Source organism: Zootoca vivipara, chromosome 13 (genome assembly GCF_963506605.1).
Source record: "Zootoca vivipara chromosome 13, rZooViv1.1, whole genome shotgun sequence".
Lineage (NCBI taxonomy): Eukaryota > Metazoa > Chordata > Lepidosauria > Squamata > Lacertidae > Zootoca > Zootoca vivipara.
Window position 1 is genome coordinate 2,898,032 of NC_083288.1, and position 23,227 is coordinate 2,921,258.

Consider the following 23,227-nt stretch of genomic DNA (forward strand, 5'->3'; position numbering starts at 1 on the left):
ACCTGGGCTGTGGTGGAGTCATATGGACCAGCAGCCAATAGCTCGTTGACTGGCTCCAGTTCATGGACCACCATCATGAATAGCACTGATCCCAGTTCAGAACAGCTGAAGAAGGTTCTGTCTAATGAGGACATTTCCTGGAACCCAGATGCCTGGGAATAACATGCTGGTGAACACAAGGCAATGTGCTGAGCATAGCTGCCAAGTTCTCCCTTTTTTTAAAGGGAAATTCCCTTATGCTGAATAGGCTTCCTCGCGAGAAAAGGGAAAACTTGGCAGCTATGGTGCTGAGTACAGAATTTGACTTTTCGAATCATGGCAACAACCTGCAGGTCAGTGATTTTTTTTTTTATATGCAGAACTGAGCACATGAAAGTTGTCTTGTAAACATATGTCCAGATCAATTTCCTAAAAAACATATTGTAAAAATGGGTTGAATTGAGGCTTGAAAAGTTGCCAAAACATGTGGAAGGATTCAGAACATCTGTTGTTCGATATACCCAGATCAATTAATAATAATAATACTTCTGTTTGTGTGTCGAGGTACCAAGACTTCCCACCAATAATTCACGCTTCACACAGAATTTAAGTTTGAGGTTTTTGGCATTAATTTTGGCCACAACTTTATTTAAATACAACTGATGTGAGTGGTTGCTTAGGCATTGGTTTCCTATGCCATCTGTCCCCCGCCTGGGACAGATCTGGCGTAGTGGGGAAGTCAGGATAGGTAAGCATCCTCTGAGAGAGGCCGGGGCAGGGCTACCAAGCCCTTGACCTCTCCTCCAGATGCTCCCCGAGGCTCATGCGTGGTCCTAGCCCCTACCGGGGGTACGGACAAACATGTGGAGCCCCAGGATTCCTTTAACAGAATACCCCTAAAGGCAGCAGCAATTTTGAGGGGCAGGCCCAGCCAAATCCGTACCCCTCCACCATCCAATTTGAACCAATGCCTATCCGCCAACCTTGCAAGTTGCGACATTTTGCTATGTAGTAGGCAAAAACCACAAGGCACCAGCCAATCAGCCAAGTGGCAAAATTCCTACTAGGCCCCCGCATCAATACGGACAACCCCATGACAGGCACAGCAACGTCATGCGCAAACAAACAACCTCTAAATATAGGGTGGGCGGGCGGGAGATCCGTTGCAAGCACCAAAAGCGAAAGCGAAAGCTACTTGCCCCAGTATACATAGGCTGTGGCTGTCAATCAAATAATTGCAACATAACATTCTCCCCAGCAACAAAACCCTTAGTGGTCATCCAAACTGACCCGCCCAACAAACCAGGGAACGTCTTGTTAACCCTCCCGCAACCCATGCTCTCCTTAAGGGGAGAACCTGCTATCTTGTACTTCAGCACGTAAAAATGGTTGTGCTGATTGGCCTGTATTCAGAACCTCTATATATTATTAATTTATTTGATTTTCATCAGTATCTTCCTTTCTCTGAGGAGGAGAAAACATCTCTACAGGGCAGCCGTAGTGTAACTTCCAAAATTACAATTGCCTCCTCCTCTTCCGGCCAACTCAGTTCTGGGAGAGGATGGGTCCATAGCTGCCAAGTACCCCGTTTTCCCCGGGAAACCCCCGTTTTTACTTACCTTTTCCCGGTGGTCCCCCATATCACTTCGTCTCCTGTTTTTCTCCGTTATTTTCTCCTGCCGGCGGCCATTTTTTTCTTTCTGATTTGCCCTTCTATAGGCACAAAGAATGGCTGCCGCCGGCTTCAAAAGTCGCACCTACGTATGTCCAGAAGTGCATAGACATGACTTTCGAAGCCAGTGGCGGCCATTTTTGGTGCCCATAGAAGGGCAAAACGACACCAGAAGTTACATCAACACAACTTCCGGTGTCACACGGCTGCCGGTCCCGGATTCTGCAGTCCGGGACTTGGAAGGTAAGGATGGGTCAAGTGGCAATTATGCCAGCAGAAGGAGTAAGGGCAAGAACTAAGCCCCCTCCCACTACAAAGTGTGTCAGCAGAAGTGGCATCAGCTTCTGAAAAAGACTGAGGGGGCCCGACATGGCGTCCTTACTCCTGACATCATGTGCGTAGCGCTGTGAGGAGTCAGAGGCTGGAGCCGAACACGGCGGCAGCATGACCCCCAGAGGCCAGTGGCCCCCTCCCCCTGCTACACAAAGGGAGGATAGGCTTTCCAGTGAGTAAGGGATAGGTTTTCAGTGGTCTGCATAGCCCATGAGTAGCACACACAAAGTAAGTAATACAAAACTGGAAGCATGAGCACATTTGCTTAATTTGTATAATCTATAGAGGACAACAGTTGGATTTCCAAGGTACAGACTTCTGATTAAAAACCAAGATACAACATATACACTCTTGCCCATTCAACACCATACCAATAGTATGTGTCATTTGCATAATCTATATAGGAAATAGGAAATCTTGAATTGCAGTATTTTTTTAAAAAAAATTCCAGTGAAGTTTGTAATATTAAGAAAAATACAGTATCAGAATAAAAGGAAGGATTTCCAGAGCAGGTATATCAACAATTACTATTTATAGAAGTAGTTACAGGTAGGTTAGCCGTGTTGGTCTGACGTAGTCGAAACAAAATTTAAAAATTCCTTCCAGCAGCACCTTAAAGACTAACTACGTTTGTCATAGGTATGAGCTTTCGTGTGCATGGTATCTGAAGAAGTGTGCAACTATGACAAACTTAGTTGATCTCTAAGGTGCTGCTGGAAGGATTTTTTTTTATTTATAGAAGGAAGGGCATGATCCAGATAAAGCTAAACACCTCTACATTCAAAGTTACAAGGCCCTTAACGGCTTGGGTCCAGGGCTGCCTCATGCATTTATTTCTGCCCGCTCACTAAGGTCTTTGTGCCCCCCCCCTCAACTCAGATGCATGGCCCAAATCCACCAGGATCCGTGGGCCTAGCTCTATGTACATTTTCTGATCTTGCAGCATTAAGTGATTTCATATTTACTGTATCTGTTTAATCTTACTGTACACTGCTTGGAAGCTGCAGTGTTAAGTGGTATAAATTGTTGAAATGCAGTAACTTTAACTGATTTTTATTCATATGGGAAAAAGCAGAATGCAAGAGAGAGAGAGAAAATACTTAGCTTCCACTCAAATAATTTGCTGTCGCAATGTGTTGTGGCTTAGATGGCTCTAAAAGGGGATTTGTTAAATTTCATGGAGGATATGTCTTATCGATGTCCGCTATGCATGGACAATAGCAACTCCCTGCTCAGTGAAAGCCTCTCTCGAGAATTTTTCTGTTATTGGGGAGCGAACGGGGGGGGGGGATTTGTTTTCCTTGTCCTGCTCCCTGGATTCCTGGGGGCCTCTGGCCAGCAGGACTTTGAAACCAGATGCTGGACTAAACTGAAACACAACGTTTTTATATACACAGTCAATGCTGGGCACTTGGATAGTGTCATACATATCTAGGTTCCTTACCGGTAACCCATCTTTGCCAGAAATGCCCTGAAACAGAAACAGAAACAGAAACAAACATTACAAAACCTGTGTGAAGAGGAGGCTAAAGTCAACCAATAAATACTGGCTAGCATTTTATATTGTATTAACCATAACTTCTTCCTTGTTGCGCTGATAAAATAATTTTCTATACCTATCTTTGTCTTCTGCCTACTCTCTCTGCATCAATCCTCAGTTTTGGTACCTATGAAACCTACATAACTACCACCAATTGCTGGTTCTCCCTTAAAACGGACTACTGCTTTGACAAAATTTGTCTCCAGGTTGCAGCCCAGCAATATGTGATGAATTGACATATGTTACCTCTACATAGCTGCCAAGTTTTCCCCTTTCTCACGAGGAAGCCTATTCAGCATAAGGGAAAATCCCTTAAAATAAGGGATAACTTGGCAGCTATGTACCTCTAAGTCTGCAGCATGCCCAGTCCTTTATTCAAGCAACTCAACAAAGCACAACATAGCAACTGTATCTGATTTCAGTCAAATGCAGACGGAAGCTTATTAACTAATTCCATAATACAAATCCTAATAGCTAATTCTGTATTCCGTCAGTAGGCAAATTCAAGATATTTGGGCCTCTGAACCGAACCACAAAATGGCGCCTCCATCCTCACCAGGGTAGAAGAGGTGAGTGAAGATATACACAGGAAGAAGGGAGCATTAAAGATCTACATCAAGAACTGCTGCCCCTCTGGATCCTGTCCCTGGAGCAGTCCCTCCCCTTGCCTCGTGGGTGAGCTGGCTCTGGGCAAACAAGATAATTCACTGACAGATTTGCCACACGTTTAAAGTGGTGTGCTTAGTGTTGCGGCTGAAGAAATAAATGGGGTCTGGCAACAGGCCTAGTAACAAACAGGCTGGGATGTGTCTGCCTCGGGCCGCCTGAGAAAATGCATCAGGATTGCTAGGACTGCGTTGACATGTGGGCAAAAGGTGGAGCTGCTCCAGGCCCCAAGAATTCTGAAGCAGGAGCCAATATCAAAGGTGGCCTTCACTCGCTCTACTGGCAGTAGCCAGTGTCAAAACATGACGCTGGCCACTCGGACTTCCTCAGAACAAATTAGAAAGCTGCTCCCAGCAGTAGCTTTGGCTGCTGTTGGCACAGTTTAGGGTAGGTTTTGTAGCTACTTTTCCTTCCTCCTTACACGTACCAGGAATGGGTCTAAAGTGCTGCTTTGATTGTATATTTGCTAAACGTGCTCAAGAGAAGCCAGATGTGTGCAAAAAGGCAATCTGTGTTATGTTGTTGCTGGTTGAAGGGCTTCAGCGGAGGAAACGGCTGAATAGAACAACCCCTTGTTTGCATACCTTTGGACATGGCCTTACTTGTCTAACTGCAAACCTCAAAAAAGTATCCAATTGAAGCAACACCACTTTGATTGCCAGTTCGGCTTTTTGACTGCCACTCTTAACAACCTATTATTTTAGCTGTTTTTTGTCCCATCTGGTGGGAGGAAGATGTTTTAAAGAAGGTAGGGTTGCCAATTTTCAAAAAGTAAAAACTGAAAGTTGTTGATGCCCAAAAAACCTGTGATTTTTCGATTGACTTGCCTAAGGTCCAAGACAAAGCGCTGCCTTTTGGAAATCCCCCCCCCCCGACATCAATTCCACCTTTGAAATGGCAAAATCCATTGAAAAATGGAGAAATGAGTCTTGGAAGCCATTCAACTTCTGGGTTGTCGGCATTCGAAAGCCAAAATAGCTTCTGAAGCATTCAACAACCAAAGCAACTTCTGAAGCATTCAACAACCAAAGTTCCACTATACCCTTCTTCTTCCTCATAGAAGCATTTCACTCCTTACCTCACTACCCTCATCCCCTCAATGCCCTCACTGCCTTTTAATCCCACTAGTTGTGGCAATCTGCATACTGTTCTTCACAACATCACTATGTTCTGCCTGATGTGGTGACAAAAAGACAAAAAATATTATTTTGTGTTTATTATTTAATGACATGGCTTGCTGCAGCCAACGGAATTTAACAACATTGTGTGGACAAATGAGATCAAAGCAAATTAGGACCAAGTATAAAAGAAAAGAAAATGTGCTAGGAAAAAATACCAGCCAGGGAAAGAGAAAAGAGTGTTGAATAACCTTGAAACAGTGCAAATGCACATCAAGGTGAGTGTTTTTGTTAGCTTTTATGGCTGTATCCAATCATGCTGCCTCACAAAACCAGAAAGCATTCTGCACAGATCTAGTGTTCAGTGAGAGTGCAATACTTACAGGTTGACCATCCAGTCCAGGCTTTCCAGGAAGCCCAGGTTGCCCAACAGTCCCATGTTCTGCTTCACCCAGGCCTGCTTTTCCTGGTGGTCCTGGTGGCCCTTCCTCTCCCTTTTCACCTTTTTCACCTTTCTGGCCCTTCAGGTAGAAAATATACAGTTATGGCTATGAGCCTAAACTTATTAATTTGAAACTCAATCCCATTTGGAACAAATGGGTTTACTTCTGAATAAACATGGCTAGAACTGGACAGTGAACTTTCTTTTCATACTTTAAGGCTGAAATTAAAGAGACTGTGCTACCTAGATAAGGGATGCTTTGGCGAGGGTGTGGGGTGTGTGCAGCAGGGGCAGGGCAGGACTTCCCTATTTGCCACAAGCAGCAAAACAGGACAAGCTACCCTTGATTTGGAGTTACAGTACATATATTCATGCACAATTGTGTGGAAGAAAGTTGTTAGTGTGAAACAACCCTGGCATGCCGCATTCCGTGGGAAGGGCAGCCGATTCCCCACACCAGCCCCTCCCAGGAAGGAATCCAAGGAATCCAAATTTAGAGCACAATCCAAAACATGTTTACTCAGAAGTAAGCCCCACTGAGTCCAGCAGGTCTGATTCTCAAGTAAGTGGATAACGGACTGCAGCCTTACTCCTGCATGAAACCATACTTGCCTTTTCTCTGCCTGTAACTTGCAGAAAACTTTCATGAGGCCCAGGTGGTGCTGTTTTTAATATTTCCTGAGCCATAGTGGTAAGCTCACTTCCCTGTTTTCTAATTTCTGTAGTGGTTAAACCTAAAAAAAAAGGGGGGGCAAAAATTGCATACGTCATAAAAATATGGAAGAGATTGCATAATAAAACATAATCTGTCAGGAATGACGTAATGGTGTTAATTTGGTTCATCCAGGGGGGAAGACAGTAAATGACAATACCAAAAAAAAAAAAAAGGAAAAGACAAATTCTAAGCTGAAAACAACTGTGGGTTGTTTTTTTAAAGGTAGCGTTTAACTGAAATGATCATAACACTCTAAGCTACAATTAAACTGACACAAGCAAAGTGCTTAAAATTACAGTGCCTTGTTCTTGGACTTCAGTTGGTCCCAATGTTGCTTCTAAGAGATGGTGGCCTGAGAAGTCCATCTCTTCAGAATGAGGTGCTGTGGTTGGTGGGGCTCCTACTGGTCCAGCTGTTGTTTCTTCAGATACATTCTGAGTCAGGTGCTAGACAAGAATGCAAGGCAAATGTTATCTGGATATTATTACTGGGAAATAATGTTGTGAGAGGCAGAGCATAAATCTGTGTGCTTTGTTCTTTTTCACGGTACTTTTGGATCCATGACAATGCTATTCCCCCCCCCCCCTAAACATCACTTACTTTGTAAATAATAATCGAATAAATATTCAAAAGTCTGTGAAATAGAGGGTGTGGTTGGCAAATGCCCATGGAAGTAATTCTGCTGAGCTAACATTTCTGTCATTTCACACACCCAGTAAGTTAGAAGTAATACCAGCGGAGGCTGGTCCATTAGGGCAATAACCAGTGGGAATTGTAAGCAAAAAGTGCAAAAGTTTCCTCCAAATTCACAAAACTCTTAAAGCCGCAGACTTTTCTGTTTCCCACCAAGCCCTCCATTCAAACTTAGAGAGGTAGGTATTTCAGTCAATCTCCTGCTCTCTGCCAATCAGCTCTCTGCCCTGTTCAGCCAGTCCCAATCCAAAACATTGCTACGGCCAGCAGGTCCCTTCCATCTCCAAGCAGAAGATCCCTTCTAGAGGGATATTGCCCTTGCCTGAAACCAGACATCTTTATGAGCTAAAAACACCTGCGTATGAAAATCTTAGTGCAATTGTGTTTGTTACAGGAGCATTTTTGCAAAGTGCTCTAGGCAACCCTGCCACCAATAAGCAGCTTCATCTGACGGGCAGCTGGGTTGTTTAAAAGTATGGGCCTTCATTAAACGACTAAACAACATGCTTCCAGCACAGAGAGTGGCTTTGGAAAGCTTGCTTGGTTGCTTGCAGTGCTTCTGTGCGAACATCCACTTTCCAAAAGCATCTGTTGGGTGACTATTATATACAGTCTTGAGCTCTGCTTTGGCATTTGGCAAGGAAGGACACACTGAGATCCAGTGAGCAATCTCTGCAGCCAGTATATAAATCCGGGGACTTGTTGGCATGTAGACACTTCACAGCTGGCAAAAACGTTTGAAGTTTTGTTAGCAGCAGCATAAATCTTGGGAAATTCAACGCACTGAAGTTCTCTCTAGCTAGCATGCCCTTTTAAGTCCATGGGTATTACCGTACTTTAACATACCATTTTTTTTAAATGAAGCTATGAATCCTGCTCAAAGAAAAAAAACTTTCCCATTAAATTCTTACGTCTTTAAAAAAATGGATCACTTCACGAGGCTTTCTGGCTTATGAATGTTTGGCTTCAAAATCTACACAATGTAAAACGTGGGGTGATTATCGCACACAAAGAGCCTTAGTGTAGCTGTAACTAGGCCTTCACACAAGCTGCTCTTTGTCTGGAGGCAGAATAAAGGGCAGAAACAGTTGCCAAAGGAGCAAGTGAAGAGGCTACATATAGGATAGTACTTGTCTTTAAGCCATGAAATCACCTCTCCTCTCCGCTTCATCCCTTGGTATTGCATTGGTTCAGTGTCTGCATCTGCTGGGAAAGTATCTTCTCCCTCTGAAGTATTTTAAGGGAGACCCTTCAAGATTCAACTTGATCCCCTGATGCAATGTACAAAAAAACCTGAAGTCCAGAATCTACACGCTAGCACCTTAGAGCAAATTATAGTTCATATTAATATTACTCCCTACTTTAAATAACTATTATAAATAAGTTATGCAGTGGACACGGGGAAAACCCTAATCTTCATGGAATCGTTCACATTACTGGATAGGAAAGTGTACAAAATGCATTTCTGTATATATAAATGTTTAAACTAACATAAGTTAGTATGACTTTAATTTTGCGTAACAAATAATTCTGATCCAGTTCTGGAGCTCCCTGCTCTACGGAGAAAACAACTGAAGAACTTTAAGGGAAGCAAAAATGGCTTGGTAAGAGTAGTAAAACTTGCCAGTGGGATTCCACATATTGTATTCCATTTCAGTGTGATTGGGGCAGATTGTAGCAATGGCAGAACATGGAAAGAAGTCACCACCCACCATTAATTAGGGAATGCTTCCAGGTGTCATTCCAATTAGCAACAATAGTGTCCAAACAGAAATTGTAACCAACATATCTGATAGAAGAACTTCCTGCTGTAGGTTTTGAGTATCCCTGCTGCTGTGATTCTGTCACTCAGACCATGACAAGGTGATTGGAACAAGAACTTAGCCCACTAGAACATTTGGGCCGGTGGCTGTTGGTCAGCAGCAAACCATTTAAAGTGGAAACATCCTAACTATCCCAAACTATTACTTGTAGGTTCAGAGGAAGTACTTTCCGGGAATGAGAAATAACCCTTTTAATGCCATTTATTTATTTATCTATTGATGAACCGTATTTACAACGCAAACAACAGAAATAATGTTTTGAATTAAAGTTAAATTGGTATAATCATAAGCATATCATTTTGCCTTTGCCAGCTATGACTTTCAGTGCATAGAACATTATTTTGCACGTTAATAGGAAGCCACTGAGATAAAGCCAGGGGTGCCGACTTGAATAAAATATCGGAGGAGCCCAAGTAAGTCCCACCCTGCATAATCATTCACATGACACACTGCATGCACACCAATTGAATGGCAATGCTCATCAGCTTTGCCCCCTCAAACATTTTATTGCGAGGGCAGGCGAAGACCCCTTGGCCCCTAGGAGTTGGCTCCTATGGATAAAGCTGAACAAGATCTAAATAATTCCTCTTCTCCCAGGCCACTGGCTAATTAAACAATCTATGGCCTTTTCAATGGTGGTATTGCTTTTTATTGTTATCCACAGCAGTGACCAGAGGAGGACCAGATGCCTCCATCTGCCCCAGCTGTAGCAAAACATGTTTCTCCCTTCGTTCTACGGTAGTTACAGGTAGGTAGCCGTGTTGGTCCGACGTAGTCGAAACAAAATAAAAAAATTCCTTCCAGCAGCACCTTAAAGACCAACTAAGTTTTTATTTTGGTATGAGCTTTTGTGTGCATGTATCTGAAGAAGTGTGCATGCACACGAAAGCTCATACCAATGACAAAACTTAGTTGGTCTCTAAGGTGCTGCTGGAAGGAATTTTATTAATTATATTTCTCCCTTATCAGTCTCTACAACCACAGCAAGTGCTGTAACTCATGGTTTGACTTCACCCCCAAAGGCGCAATCCTCATTGCCTCCTGAGACAGACAGATGCCAACAACAAAAAATTACGATGGCATGTATTTTTGTGTTTTTATACTGAAAACTGTCCTATGATCCTTGGATGAATGGCAGTGTAGAAATTTAATAAATTATCACTATCATAATACTTAGCAACACGGATGGCGCTGTCGGTTAAACCACAGAGCCTAGGGCTTGCCGATCAGAAGGTCGGCGGTTCAAATCCCTGCGACGGGGTGAGCTCCCATGGACCTAACGGTCAGGGGTCCCTTTACCTTTATCATAATACTTGGGGACGTGGGTGGCGCTGTGGTCTAAACCACTGAGCCTAGGGCTTGCTGATCAGAAGGTCGGCAGTTTGAGTCCCCGCGACGGGGTGAGCTCCCGTTGCTCGGTCCCAGCTCCTGCCCATCTAGCAGTTTGAAAGCACCTCAAAGTGCAAGTAGATAAATTAGGGCCGCTCCGGCGGGAAGGTAAATGGCGCCCAGTGCGCTGCTCTGGTTTGCCAGAAGCGGCTTAGTCATGCTGGCCACATGACCTGGAAAAACTGTCTGCGGACAAACGGCCAGTAAAGCGAGATGAGCACCACAACCCCAGAGTCGTTTGCGGCTGGACTTAACTGTCAGGGGTCCTTCGTCTTTACCTTTATCATAATACTTACTGGGGCTTGTGAGGGCCGAATGATTTCACGTGTCTCAGGGACACCCTCCTGTTCTTGAATGCTGTTGTAGCCACTGCTTTCTCCTGAAGCCTATGAGAAACAGGCAGGCCACAATTAAGACTGTCCCACATGAGGAATTCCATACGTAATGAGTGTAATGTAATGAGAAAGCCTGAGCAATTTGCATAGACACATGTATGTTCAAAGCATTAATTACTTCATTAAGTAAGATAGAAGAATAAATCCTAGGCTATCCATCTCTGGTGCAGTCAGCTGTTGCTGCATGTACGGTAGTTCCAAGTTCATACTTAATGAACACTACCCTTGTAAAGAATCATTAAACCAAACATGCACCAAACAATTTAGCCTGTTGCAGCAAAAAGTGAGTGTGCAAGATCTTGCACAATTTCATCTCACCCGTAACTGGCGAAGCGAAAACAGCCCCCCCCATGGCTGCTTTCCTACCCAGGGGGAGTGGAATTCAAGGTTTGTGACCCTCAGCTGAAGAGCTGGGCACACTGGGACATGGGCATAGGCAGGGGGGCAGGAGGGGGCAATTGCCCCCCCTAGAAGCAAAAGGCTGAGGGGCGCAGGCGTGGCAGCCCCAGGCTCCTGCTCCCGGCGCAAAGCTCCAGAGGCGCGCAGGGAGCGTAAGCGGAGGAGCGCTAAGCAGCGGGGAGCGTAAGCGGAGGAGGCAGCCACAGGCTCGTGTTCCCCTCGCGCCTCTGGAGCTTCGCGCCGGGAGCGGGAGCCTGGGGCCGCCTCCTCGGAAGAGCTGGACGGCGCAGGCAATGTAGCCCCGCCCACATTCCCACTGTGGCCCCGCCCCTCCCACCCCTTGCCCCGCCCCTTGCCCCCCCTAATTTTGATCCTGGGTACGCCCCTGCACTGGGAGTTGTAAGCAACTTTTAACAAAAAGCGAGGACTCCTGCTTTTGTTGTGGAAACCGCTGTATCAAAACCAAGCTTCCAATCCTTGTAACTGCAGAAAATGTGTACAGGGAAGTACTCACATACGGGTCATCATCCTCACACTGGTCCTCGGTAGCTCTTGGATCTGGTTTGATTGTGAGCTGCTGGATGGAGCCCTGAAAGGAACCAGAAGAGTCAATCAAGGTGGCATTCTGACGCAAAGAGCATGGGGGGGGGGACTGGACACTTTGGGTGGTGGTTGCTGTTTTTGAAAAGAACAGATGTACGTAGATGAATTAACTGTGATATAAAGGACTGTGGGCAATGGAAGAAAAGGATGGGGAATGGTGGCCATTTTCAGATATCTAATGGCTGCCATGAGAAAGAGAGAGATTAAATTAAGAATATAAGAAGGCCCTGTTGGATCAGGCCAGTGTGTTCAGTAGCATAAAACACCATCAGATTGCTTCTTCACACAATCGAATCTAGGTCAAACTAATAACATTTGGCAGAAAGCCAAGGTCTGCTTCTACCTTAGCAACAGCGTTTCTATTGGTTGAGGTTCAACACTGAGACTTTTTATCTGTGAAAGCCAGTTCAGTATGTGTGTGGTGAGTGTAGGAGAGAAAGTGCTGTATCGGTTGAGAGAGAGACAGAGAGGAGAGGATTTATTTTGCTTTGCTTTGTATATAGAAACTCTGTTTTCTTTTCTTTTAATAAATCCTGTAAATAGTTTATTCTGCGTCCAGACGTCTAGTAATTTCAGTTACCGCCAGAAGTTTCCGGAAAAACCTGCGCAAACTCTGCTGTGTTCAGGCTGCAGTCACACCTGACACTTAAAAATTCTAAGACAGTGGCCCATCTAGTCCAGCATCCTGTTCTCGCAGTGGCCAACCAGGGGCCCATGGAACGGCCACAAGCAAGACCTGAGCACAACAGCAACTCCTCGTCCTGCTGTTTCCAGCAACTGGTATTCAGCAGCGTACTGCCTCTACTGAACTCCAATCCTGCCCTTCCTTCGAGGAATGCAGGGCAGCATATTATAATAGCACGACAGTCCAGAGCACCTTTAGTGCACATGTGCTTTTGAAAGTAAAAAGTCTGAGGAGCTTTTACAACTGAGAATCTGTCAAAGGGAGGTAGGGAAGGCAAGGGAGAGAACAAAGTGCACCAACATGCACTTACATGTACCTTTTCACATGTATTGAAATGATTGAAATGATTCTTTATGGGGAGGTCGGACTGGATAAAATTCACACAGGAGAATGAATATACCGTATATGCCGGCGTATAAGGCGACTGGGCGTATAAGATGACCCCTTACTTTTCAAGTTAAAATATAGAATTTGGTATGTACTCCAGCCCTTTTTTGGCGGGGAGGGGAGGCTGTCTTCTCCAGCACTCAAGTCTGCAGCCGGGGAAATGGTGGTTTGTTTGTTTGCTTAGTTATTGAGAGGGGGAAAGAAGCCAGAGAGAGGAGAGATAGAGAAGCAGAGACATCGAGCAAAAGGGGGAAAGAAACCATAGAGAGGAGAGAGATAGAGAGGCAGAGACATCGAGCAAAAGGGGGAAAGAAACCATAGAGAGGAGATAGAGAGGCAGAGACATCGGAGGCTCACACAGCCAGCGAAAGACCCTGAGCAGAGCAGTGAAAGAGAGAGCGGAGAGAGAGAGAGAGAGAGAGAGAGAGACGGAGAGATCCCTTTGCTTTGCGATGACAAAAAGAGAAGAGGCGCAGCTTGACACCAATGAAACACACAAAACTGTATCTCTGCGCTGATCCAGGTCGCAAAGCCATGAGGGAGCCATTCTCCCTGGCGGGGAGCAGCCCCCTCCCGAGCGCGCTTCTTTGCGTTCATATGGTCACTGCATACAGTGGGGATGCGGCTGTTTTTGAGCTCCCCCCACCGTATGCGGTGACCGCAGATACTTGTACCCGGCGTATAAGACGGCCCCCCAACTTTTGAAAAGATTTTCCTGGGTTCAAAAGCCGTCTTATACGCCAGAATATACGGTATGTTAAATCTCGTTTGATGCTTATCTCGTTTGATGCTTATCTCAGCAGCTGTGGAAAAATTGAAAGAAAGAAAACACCTAGAGAGATTGTTGGAAAAGATCGGGATTATCACGGACTTTGAGTGACTGTTGGAAAAGATCGGGACAACTATGGATTGCGAGTTTGAAGATTTGGACATTAGAATAAAGACGGCTGTGCAGACAGTTATCTAGAATCCCCAGATTTTGAAGCATGGGAAGCCAAAAAATTTTTTTTGATGATTCGGCATAACATTTGGTTTAATTGATATGTATTTGTATAATTTGAAATAATGGAAATAATTGATGTGATATAATTGTGTTTCAATTGGAAAAATTAATAAATAGATTTTTTTTAAAAAAGAAATGATTGAAATGATTGACTGATATGAGCTTTCTGAAGAAGTGTGCATGCACACGAAAGCTCACACCAATAACAAAATTAGTTGGTCTCTAAGGTGCTACTGGAAGGATTTTTTAAAATTTTGTTTCACTTATGAACTGTATTTCATGTTTATTTTATGTCCTTAGTGCTCCACACTTCCTAAGTATAGAGCTTAATCTGGGGGTGGGGGGAAATGAAAACATTGTGGGTCTTGTTTCCCTCATTATTTTACAATTTCCATGTAGGACAAGTCCGCCCACCCTCTTGCTACAGTGCATTGAGGGACCGCAGAAGTTCCTTCAAGGGCCCCAATGAGGGTGGCTCAGGATCAGCGCCCAGTCCAGATGGGTGGTGGGGGCCTAAGCCTGCACCGCCTAGCAGGAGCTGGATCCAAACCTGCACCCAGGATTGGCAAATGGGGGTGCAGGTTTGGATGTGGGCTAGGCCAGGGGGCAGAGCCGAAAGAGCAAGAAGGCTTCCCTCAGGTCCGCACCCAGCTCATATTTGGGATCCTTACCTGGGTTTTCCCCTCGTCAAGGACACAAAATCACATATGAGTACAGTGGTGCCTCGCTTAACGAATGCCCTGCTTAACGAAATTTCCGCTTAACGAAAGGATTTTTTGAGCGGAGGTTGCCTCGCTAGACGAATTCGTTTTATGAAAAATTCGTCTAGCGAATCGCGGTTTCCCATAGGAATGCATTGAAATTCAATTAATGCGTTCCTATGGGCAAAAAAAATTCAATTTTTTTTTCAATGCATTCCTATGGGATTCGCTAGACGAATTTTCCGTTATAAGAAAAGACCCGTGGAATGAATTAAATTCGTCTAGCGAGGCACCACTGTATATGCAAATTCATGTCCTCTTTTTTGAGTGGAACAGAAGACCCAATTCAGACATACACACATTGAGCCTACGAAATCCTGTTGGCATCTTTGTATTCTGTTCTGGTCATCACACTGGTAAAGGTGCAGAAAAAGACAAGCAACCTTGTCAAGGAATTGGAGCAAATCTTAATGTTTTGGACATTTTGGGAGGGGAAAGTAAAGGGGAACATGACAGAGGTCCATAGAACTACGCACAGTGTGGAGAAAATAGATAGAGAAGTTTCTCTTTTCTCACACAATACTCAAGAGTCACCCAATAAAGCTGAATCCTGGAAGATTTGGGACAGACAAAAGGGAGTATTTCTTCACACAGCACATGGTTAAACAATGGAATTTGCTACCACAAGATATAGTGAGGGCTGCCAACTTGGGGATTAGATACAATTGTGGAGGATAAAGCTGTCAGTGACTACTAGTCATGACAGCTATGCACTGCTTCTGAATACCAGTTGCTATGGATAGGAATAACCTGTTTCCAGTGTATGTCATAATTAAGTTCCATCTCATTTCCTCACTAATATGCAACTGTTTTTTAAAAAATAAAAGTCCATATGAAAATTTGAAAATACAGTGGTACCTCGGTTTATGAACACAATTGGTTCCGGAAGTCTGTTCATAAACTGAAGCGAACTTTCCCACTGAAAGTAATGGAAAGTGGATTAATCTGTTCCAGACGGTCCGCGGAGTACTTAAACTGAAGTATTCATAAACTGAAGCGAACTTTCCCATTGAAAGTAATGGAAAGTGGATTAATCTGTTCCAGACGGGTCCGTGGAGTACTCAACCTGAAGCGTACTAAACCCGAAGCATGGGTGTAATTGGTTCCGTAAGTCTGTTCATAAACTGAAGCGAACTTTCCCATTGAAAGTAATGGAAAGTGAATTAATCCGTTCCAGATGGGTCTGCAGCGTTCGTAAACCGAAAATTCGTAAACCGAGGTGTTCATTAATCGAGGTTCCACTGTACCTATTTCATCATGAAATAGTTATATCTCAGTATATGCCTTTCTAAACATATTTTATCAAAAAAAATTTTTTTTAATGAATTTGGGGGTGTTTGGGGGCAAAGTTCAGGGAAGTGTGAAACAGATGATCCATCTATCAGAATGGTACGTGGAGTTTGGGTCAGTTCACTTAGAATTGCACACACTCCATCCCCTGCTAGGATTCTCTCTCCCACAGACACACGCTTAGTAACTACCGCTAATATTTGCCTTCCAGGTGCCAGTAGTATCTATTCTCCTTGTCTCAAGAACCATCCTTGTCTCAAGAACCCTACCATTAGGCAGAACGAGACAACTGGCTGAGGGGCAGGGAGCAGGCAGAGCTTTGTGCGCCAAGCTGGCTTGCTGCTTATTGGTGCAGCAGACTGGTCCCAAAACCAGTGCCAGTACAGTCAGCTTCTGCATGTGGAATGGGGGGGGTGCCGCCATCTTGCCCTTTTCCTTGGGCATGTCTTGGGCTGGCCCTGAGAGCCATGGACCAAACCTCTTTCCTGTAGAACCGCTGTGATAGACTAGCTGCAGAATAATCCACACATTTACTGCATGGTGTACTTACGGTGAATCTTTCCAGTCCTGTTGCTCCAGCGTTGCCAACAAATATTCCTGAGCTCGATTCAAAGAGCAAAGGCTGATCCGATCTCTGAAACTGCACCCTGTGATATTCCTCGCAGTCCATAAACAATGCAACGTCATTGCCCTGTACAGCTATTGTAAAGCGATTCCATTTGTTGGTCATCACTGGGACTTTGAACGAAGCAGCTTCTCGGGATATGCGAGAACCTGGCTCAGTGTAGTACATGATTATTCTCTGGGTGCTGTCATCCACAGGCGAGAGTCTGGCTCCCAAGTAAATTGTCTTCTGAAAGGCATCCGTTACAGCAAACAAGACACCTCCACGGTCACTGTTTGGTTTGACAGTGACGGAGATAGCAAAATCTCTGTAGAACGGCTGAGGTATCAGTGTGCTTGCTAGACGGCCAATGTTAGCCTCTGGTCCAAAACTGTATGCTGGAAACCCTCCATAACCGGTAATGAAGGAGACAGATGGTGGCAGCGGGACGCCTATTAGTTCGGTGAGATCAAGGTGCTCCTTTGACCCTCTTTCTGTAACACAAAACAAAAAGTATTTATCCTAAGGCCTGTGGTGTATCCATCTAAACCAGGCATCCCCAAACTGTGGCCCTTCAGATGTTTTGTCCTACAACTCCCATGATCCCTAGCTAAGAGGACCAGTGGTCAGGGATGCTGTGAAGTTACAACATTTCTGGCACATAGCTTGGTGCACTGACCTCTTCCCTCAGACCACAGGCTCTCCCTCTTCCTTAGAAACACCCTCATTTCCCTTCATTCAACAGAGAGGTGGTAGAATCGCTGGCTCCAAATGCTTTCAGGCTGTCCCTTCCAAAAATTGGGGAAACCTGATTGCATGTCGCATTTGTGTTTTTCAAATAACTCTTTGGCACTGACAAATCTAGTACAAAAATAGGGCGACCAGGAGATTTGGGGTTATCTGGAATGACTCAAAGAGTAGAAATGAAACACAAGCTCAACTCGTGCGAGGGAAGGGCTAGCCAAAATCTGTTGCTAATACGTTTGAATGTATGGCTGGCAGCACAATCATTACAAGGTTTCCTTTTGTTTAAATTACACAGAGCAGAGTACAGGAAAGTGCAGTCTAATCCCCTCCATTATAGAACAGCTTTATATTAATCCTTTGGAATCCAGCTTGTCTACATAGTTTGAAATGAAGCAAGAAAAAAAATGCAAGTATTGACTGTAAGGGTAAAGACAAAATGGGAAGATTTCATCCTTGGAGTGTATTAAGTATCTGGAATTATCTTCATAAATCCCACTAATAGACAGGCTGGTTTTCTTTCATGTGTTTTGAACTGTTTTATTTAGCTGGTAGAAAGCACTGCTAATAACAAGGCCAGTGGAAGTGATGATATTCCAGCCGAACTATTAAAAAAGTTTAAAAGATGATGCTGTCAAGGTGCTACACTCAATATGCCAGATATGGTGATAACACAACATTGATGGCAGAAAATGAGGAGGAATTAAAGAACCTTTTAATGAGGGTGAAAGAGGAGAGTCTGAAGCTCAATATCAATAAAACTAAGATCATGGCCACTGGTCCCATCACCTCCTGGCAAATAGAAGGAGAAGAAATGGAGGCAGTGAGAGGTTTTACTTTCTTGGGCTCCTTGATCACTGCAGATGGTGACAGCAGTCACGAAATTAAAAGACGCCTGCATCTTGGGAGAAAAGCAATGACAAACCTAGACGGCATCTTAAAAAGCAGAGTCATCAGCTTGCCGACAAAGGTCTGTATAGTTAAAGCTATGGTTTCCCCAGTAGTGATGTATGGAAGTGAGAGCTGGACCATAAAGAAGGCTGATTGCCGAAGAATTGATGCTTTTGAATTATGGTCCTGGAGGAGACTCTTGAGAGTCCCATGGACTGCAAGAAGATCAAACCTGAAATTCAGCCCTAAGTGCTCACTGGAAGGACAGATTCTGAAGCTGAGGTTCCATCCAATACTTTGGCCACCTCTTGAGAAGAGAAGACTCCCTGGAAAAGACAATGATGTTGGGAAAGATGGAGGGCACAAGCAGAAGGGGACGACAGCGGACAAGATGGTTGGACAGTGTTCTCAAAGCTACTAACATGAGCCTGACCAAACTGCAGGAGGCAGTGGAAGACAGGAGTGCCTGGCGTGCTCTGGTCCATGGGGTCATGAAGAGTTGGACATGACTAAACAACTAAACAACAAATTTGCACGCTCTCTTATATTGTGATTTGATTTTAAAATAATTGAAGGAGTAACTTAGCTGCACTTTTTCGGAGATTTCCCAGTGATACCAATAACACGTCATCATAATGCCATAATGCCACAATACCAGCATTTCTCTCAAATAAATCAATATAACAACAAAAGAGAAGTCTTTCCTTCAGTGGCACATAGGCACAGAAGGTACTTTAAGAGGTGCCTCCCCAGCAGAACGTAAGATTAGGGCAGGTTGGTATATGGAAAGACCAGTATTCTGGTCCCAGAGGAACGCAGGTGGTGCTGTGGTCTAAACCACAGAGCCTAGGGCTTGCCTATTAGAAGGTCAGAGGTTTGAATCCCCACGATGGAGGTCAGCTCCCGTTGTTCGGTCCCAGCTCCTGCCCACCTAGCAGTTCGAAAGCACGTCAAGTGCAAGTAGATAAATAGGTACCGCTACAGCGGAAAGGTAAACGGTGTTTCCGTGAGCTACTCTGGTTCGCCAGAAGCGGCTTTGTCATGCTGGCCACATGACCCGGAAGCTGTCTGCGGACAAATGCCGGCTCCCTCACCTATAGAGCGAGATGAGCGCCACAACCCCAGAATAGTCCGTGACTGGACCTAATGGTCAGGGGTACCTTTACCTTTTTATTCTGGTCCCAAGCTGAATTATTGACACACGCTGCTATGGTACTGCAATTAAATAATGTGGAATTTTTCATTAGTGTGTCATTTTTCCTAAATGAGATGGTGGTGACTGTTTTAATGTACGACATTTGATACACTGAGATCCAGGGCCTTTGGGCGGTTCCCTCATTGTGAGAGGCAAGGTTACAGGGAACCAGGCAGAGGGCCTTTTCAGTAGTAGCACCCTCCCTGTGGAACGCCATCCCGTCAGATGTCAGGGAAATGAACCAACTATTTGACTTTTAGAAGACATCAGAAGGCAGCCCTGTATCAAGAAGCTTTCACTGTTTGATGTTCTACTATGCTTAATGTTTTTAATTTGTTGGAAGCCACCCAGAGCGGCTGGGCCAACCCAGTCAGGTGGGCGGCATATAAATAATAACTTACAGTATTATTATCAAAATGTATATACTGCTCACTCAACAGAAAACCTCTAAGAGGTTTACAAACAAAATGCTCTAAACAGGATCATTATAGCCATCACACAAATTATGCAGAGAAACCAATAATTAATCTTCCAAGTTTTAAACAATCGAAATGAAGCCATAGGAACATGAAAACATACTAAATTTAATTGTGGGAGTGGCGAGCCCCCCCCCCCCGAAGTTAGAAGTTATCCACCTCATCCTCTGTGCCATCATGCCATTTTTAAATCTTTCAAATCAACCCTTCAAAGCGGCTGACTGCTCCATAGTAGAAAAGTTAAGGCTTCTGAGAGGAGAGCTTTTGAATTTGGGTGTACAGAAAGGTCATCAGAAACTACCTCCCTTGGACCCCAGAGCTTTATTTCAAGAAAAAAAAAAGTGCTGGCACTCACCATGAAGTTGGTACAGTAAGTACCACACTTTTAACATGGGGAGGGAGGTGCCGGTACTGCGTACCCTTGAGTACCCCCAGGAAAAAACCCCAAAAAGCACTGCCGTTTTATCTCCAGAAGTGCTACATGATGTCATTGCACCAGACACACATGACAGACACCAAGAGCAAGGCCACCACTGCTAAATTAGTCTCCCCACCTCCAAAAAGTTAACCCCCTTAAAAGCTCTGCTAAAATACCTCCCCAAATTTTGCCACTTACAAATGATTGGCAAAATTGCAAGTACTTTTTCCTCATTGCTACGCTAAACTCCAATCAAATTAGCATCACCCACCACAGCTGCGTTTGGGGGGGGAGGAGGGAATGAATCGGGAGACCAACCGTGGACCTCTCAGCATAATACATAGTTTGGCCTATTGTGACAGTCTTTTCTGAGCTTTTCTAACCAGCCTCGTCCACAATCACACCCATGCTTTGCATAAAGAAACACATATGGCCCCTACAGCATGCCAATATGGCTGGCAACACTTTCCATGACCGGGGCAGTATGTACTTCAGCGCTGGCTGTTTCCCATGCCTAGGCAGTCCTTGCTGAGCACTAATGCAACATCAGTGAGGGATGGGGCACACATGGTATGTGGTTTCAGCACACCAAGCATTACTGGAGAGAGGACTTGCCAGGTAATAGCCAAAAAGCCCTGGCTTTACTGTGTGTTTGGGGGGTGGGGGAGACAGAGGCAGAGTGGGGTGCATGTGTCTTTTGATAGGACCCTATCCCCAAAGCTTAAGGTAGGTAATAGCATTCATTGCAATTAATTTGCACAATAACCCGCTGAATAGAAAGGCAACTTATTATTCCAGTCTTACAAAAGAGTGTCTGAGGGTGAGGGCTTGCCCATAATTCCACTTCTCCTATCCCTAGAAAGCACGGGTCTGAGTGTTTTTCCATTTGCCCCGCCACTTTCCCCAGGAAAAACTGCTCTTTACTGCTGAATCGGAACAAGCATCAACCCGCAGAAAAACCAATGGATGTTTATTTTGATTTAGTGGTAAATAAGCAGTGAGTTTCTCTTGGAGGGGGAGATGAGTGGGGCAAGCAGAAGTGTGGACGAGCCCTGAGAAATAATGACCTACACAAGACCACCCAACAACTGATCAGAAATTGGAATCAAGGTCTATCTCCACTGATCACAAGAAAACCAGCAGTCCACTTTGCTGGGGCAATCTCTTATTTTACAGCTAATGTACCTGCTTTCTTCTGCTTCCACATATTTCTTTTCTCTGCTGTTCGGTACTCCAGATCTAATTCCATAGGTGTTTTCCTAGGGGAATGCACGGCTATTTTTCCAGTAGCTAAGGTAGGTTTGGAAGTTACACCAGCAACACGTGACTTGCCAGGAGTATCCCATGCTGCTGAAACTGCTGAGCGGGCAGTCTCCCTCAATGCCAAGCCACCGGTTGAATATATCCTTGGCGTGGGAGAAGTAACAGGACTGGCAATCACTGGCAAAGGTGAAATAGCTGTCCCAGGAGAGCCCCACAGCCGTTGCCACCACCACTGTCCTTGCACCAGGCCAGATGGCATTAGGAGAAATAGCCAGGCAAGTTTAGCAAGCATCTTCTGTTTCAAAGCCGGCACACACAGGGTCAAAATTCTTTTCTGCTTCAACATCTACAACTGGCCTGTCAGAGTGGGAAAAAGCAACTTCATCCTTCTGCCTGTTTTAAAAGAAGCTCCATGTTGTTCTCCATGGATCAGCTTTTTGATGGAAGCAGGAGCTTGCCCTTCTCAAAATTCAACTGCTCCTCTTAAATGGTTCTAACAAGCTTTCATCCTTTTGCAAAGCCTGTTAGTTAGGAATTTCCTTTCTTGTGGAAATGAAGGGTTTGCCAGCCAGTATTAGGAGGAGTCTTTTGTGTTTACCAATCACAGGAAAGAGGGCCAGTCTGCCTCCCTCCCTGATCCCAAATCTTTGCCTCCTAAGCAGTTTCAGAGAATTCCATCATGTGTTAAGTCTCCCCATAGGGAATTAGGAAGCAAGGTTCTCATTAAACTCAGAAGAACCAGGGGTGTGTAAGCGAACACAGAAAACTTCATCAGGTGCATTTGATAAAGGCTTCTGTGAGACATGAATATATGGATATAGATTTATTTTTGTGAATCCTATCACAGGAGTGTTAAGGCGTGAGTGAGAATTGCTCCTAAACATTCTGCTCCAACCCTGCCCTGTGTTCTTCTTTCTTCCCACCTGTAATAATTCATAGTTTTGGGGAAAGCAGGAAAAAAGCATCCAAATGAGCATGCTATTTGTTTTATGGTTACATATCTTTTTTTCAAATATATATTGAGAGTTATTTATTGATACTTATTCAAAGATATACATACCTATTGCAAAGTATATTTTTATAATATACTGAAATAAAACAGCTGCTTAATATAGAAATGAACAAGGGCAGAAAGAAAGCAATAAAAGAAAAAGAAAGACCTAAGGAGAAAGCCAAAGAGGAGAGAGAGAGAGAAAGAGAGAGAGAAATGAAGAAAAATAAATGAAGATATAAGGCCTCCCGGCTCTCTGTCCTGCAGCCAAATATAGCATTCACTCATTAAGATCCAACCATTCTATCTTCCATAAAACAGTATTTTATTCATTCTTCAAATCCAGATACTACTCTTTCACACAAAAAGTCCGTAAGAAAGTTCCAGTGCTTAATAAATGTCAGTAATAGTCAAGTCCAATAGTTTTATCAACCATTTCTCTATAGTGGGCAAGGCCAGGGCCGGCTCTACGGCCAGGCTGGGTGGCGCAGGGTGCCACGGCGCCGGCCCGCCAGGGGGGGCGCCACGCAGCTGCGCCCGCCCGCCGCCCGCTCTGCAGCAGCGCCATCGGCAGCAGCGCTGCGCGCTAAGCCTGCCCGCCTGTCGCGCAGCAGCGCCCTCGGCAGCTGCACTGAGCCCAGCCGCCCGCCTGTCGCGCTGGAAAACGGGGCGGTGGGGGGCGGTGGGGGGCGGTGGAGGGATCCGTCGCACCACAGCGCCAGGGCGGCAAAGGTGCTTAAGACGGCCCTGGG

At 44.8% G+C, this 23,227-nt stretch overlaps 1 protein-coding gene across 5 annotated transcripts in view; it reads right to left on the bottom strand.

Moving 5' to 3' along the window:
- Nucleotides 1-23,227, bottom strand: part of COL15A1 (collagen type XV alpha 1 chain) — a 138,198-nt gene that overhangs the window by 66,060 nt on the left and 48,911 nt on the right. For 4 of the 5 annotated variants that reach the window (XM_060282155.1, XM_060282154.1, XM_060282153.1 and 1 more), the window contains exons 3-9: nt 16,444-16,991; nt 11,679-11,753; nt 10,667-10,756; nt 6,767-6,911; nt 6,363-6,484; nt 5,692-5,829; nt 3,429-3,455 (exon numbers count right to left, since the gene is read on the bottom strand). In XM_060282155.1, the coding sequence (XP_060138138.1) occupies nt 3,429-3,455; nt 5,692-5,829; nt 6,363-6,484; nt 6,767-6,911; nt 10,667-10,756; nt 11,679-11,753; nt 16,444-16,991 (1,145 nt within the window). Of the gene's footprint in view, nt 1-3,428; nt 3,456-5,691; nt 5,830-6,362; nt 6,485-6,766; nt 6,912-10,666; nt 10,757-11,678; nt 11,754-16,443; nt 16,992-21,406; nt 21,535-23,227 lie in introns of those variants that run through there. The other variant, XM_060282156.1, reaches the window with a different exon arrangement.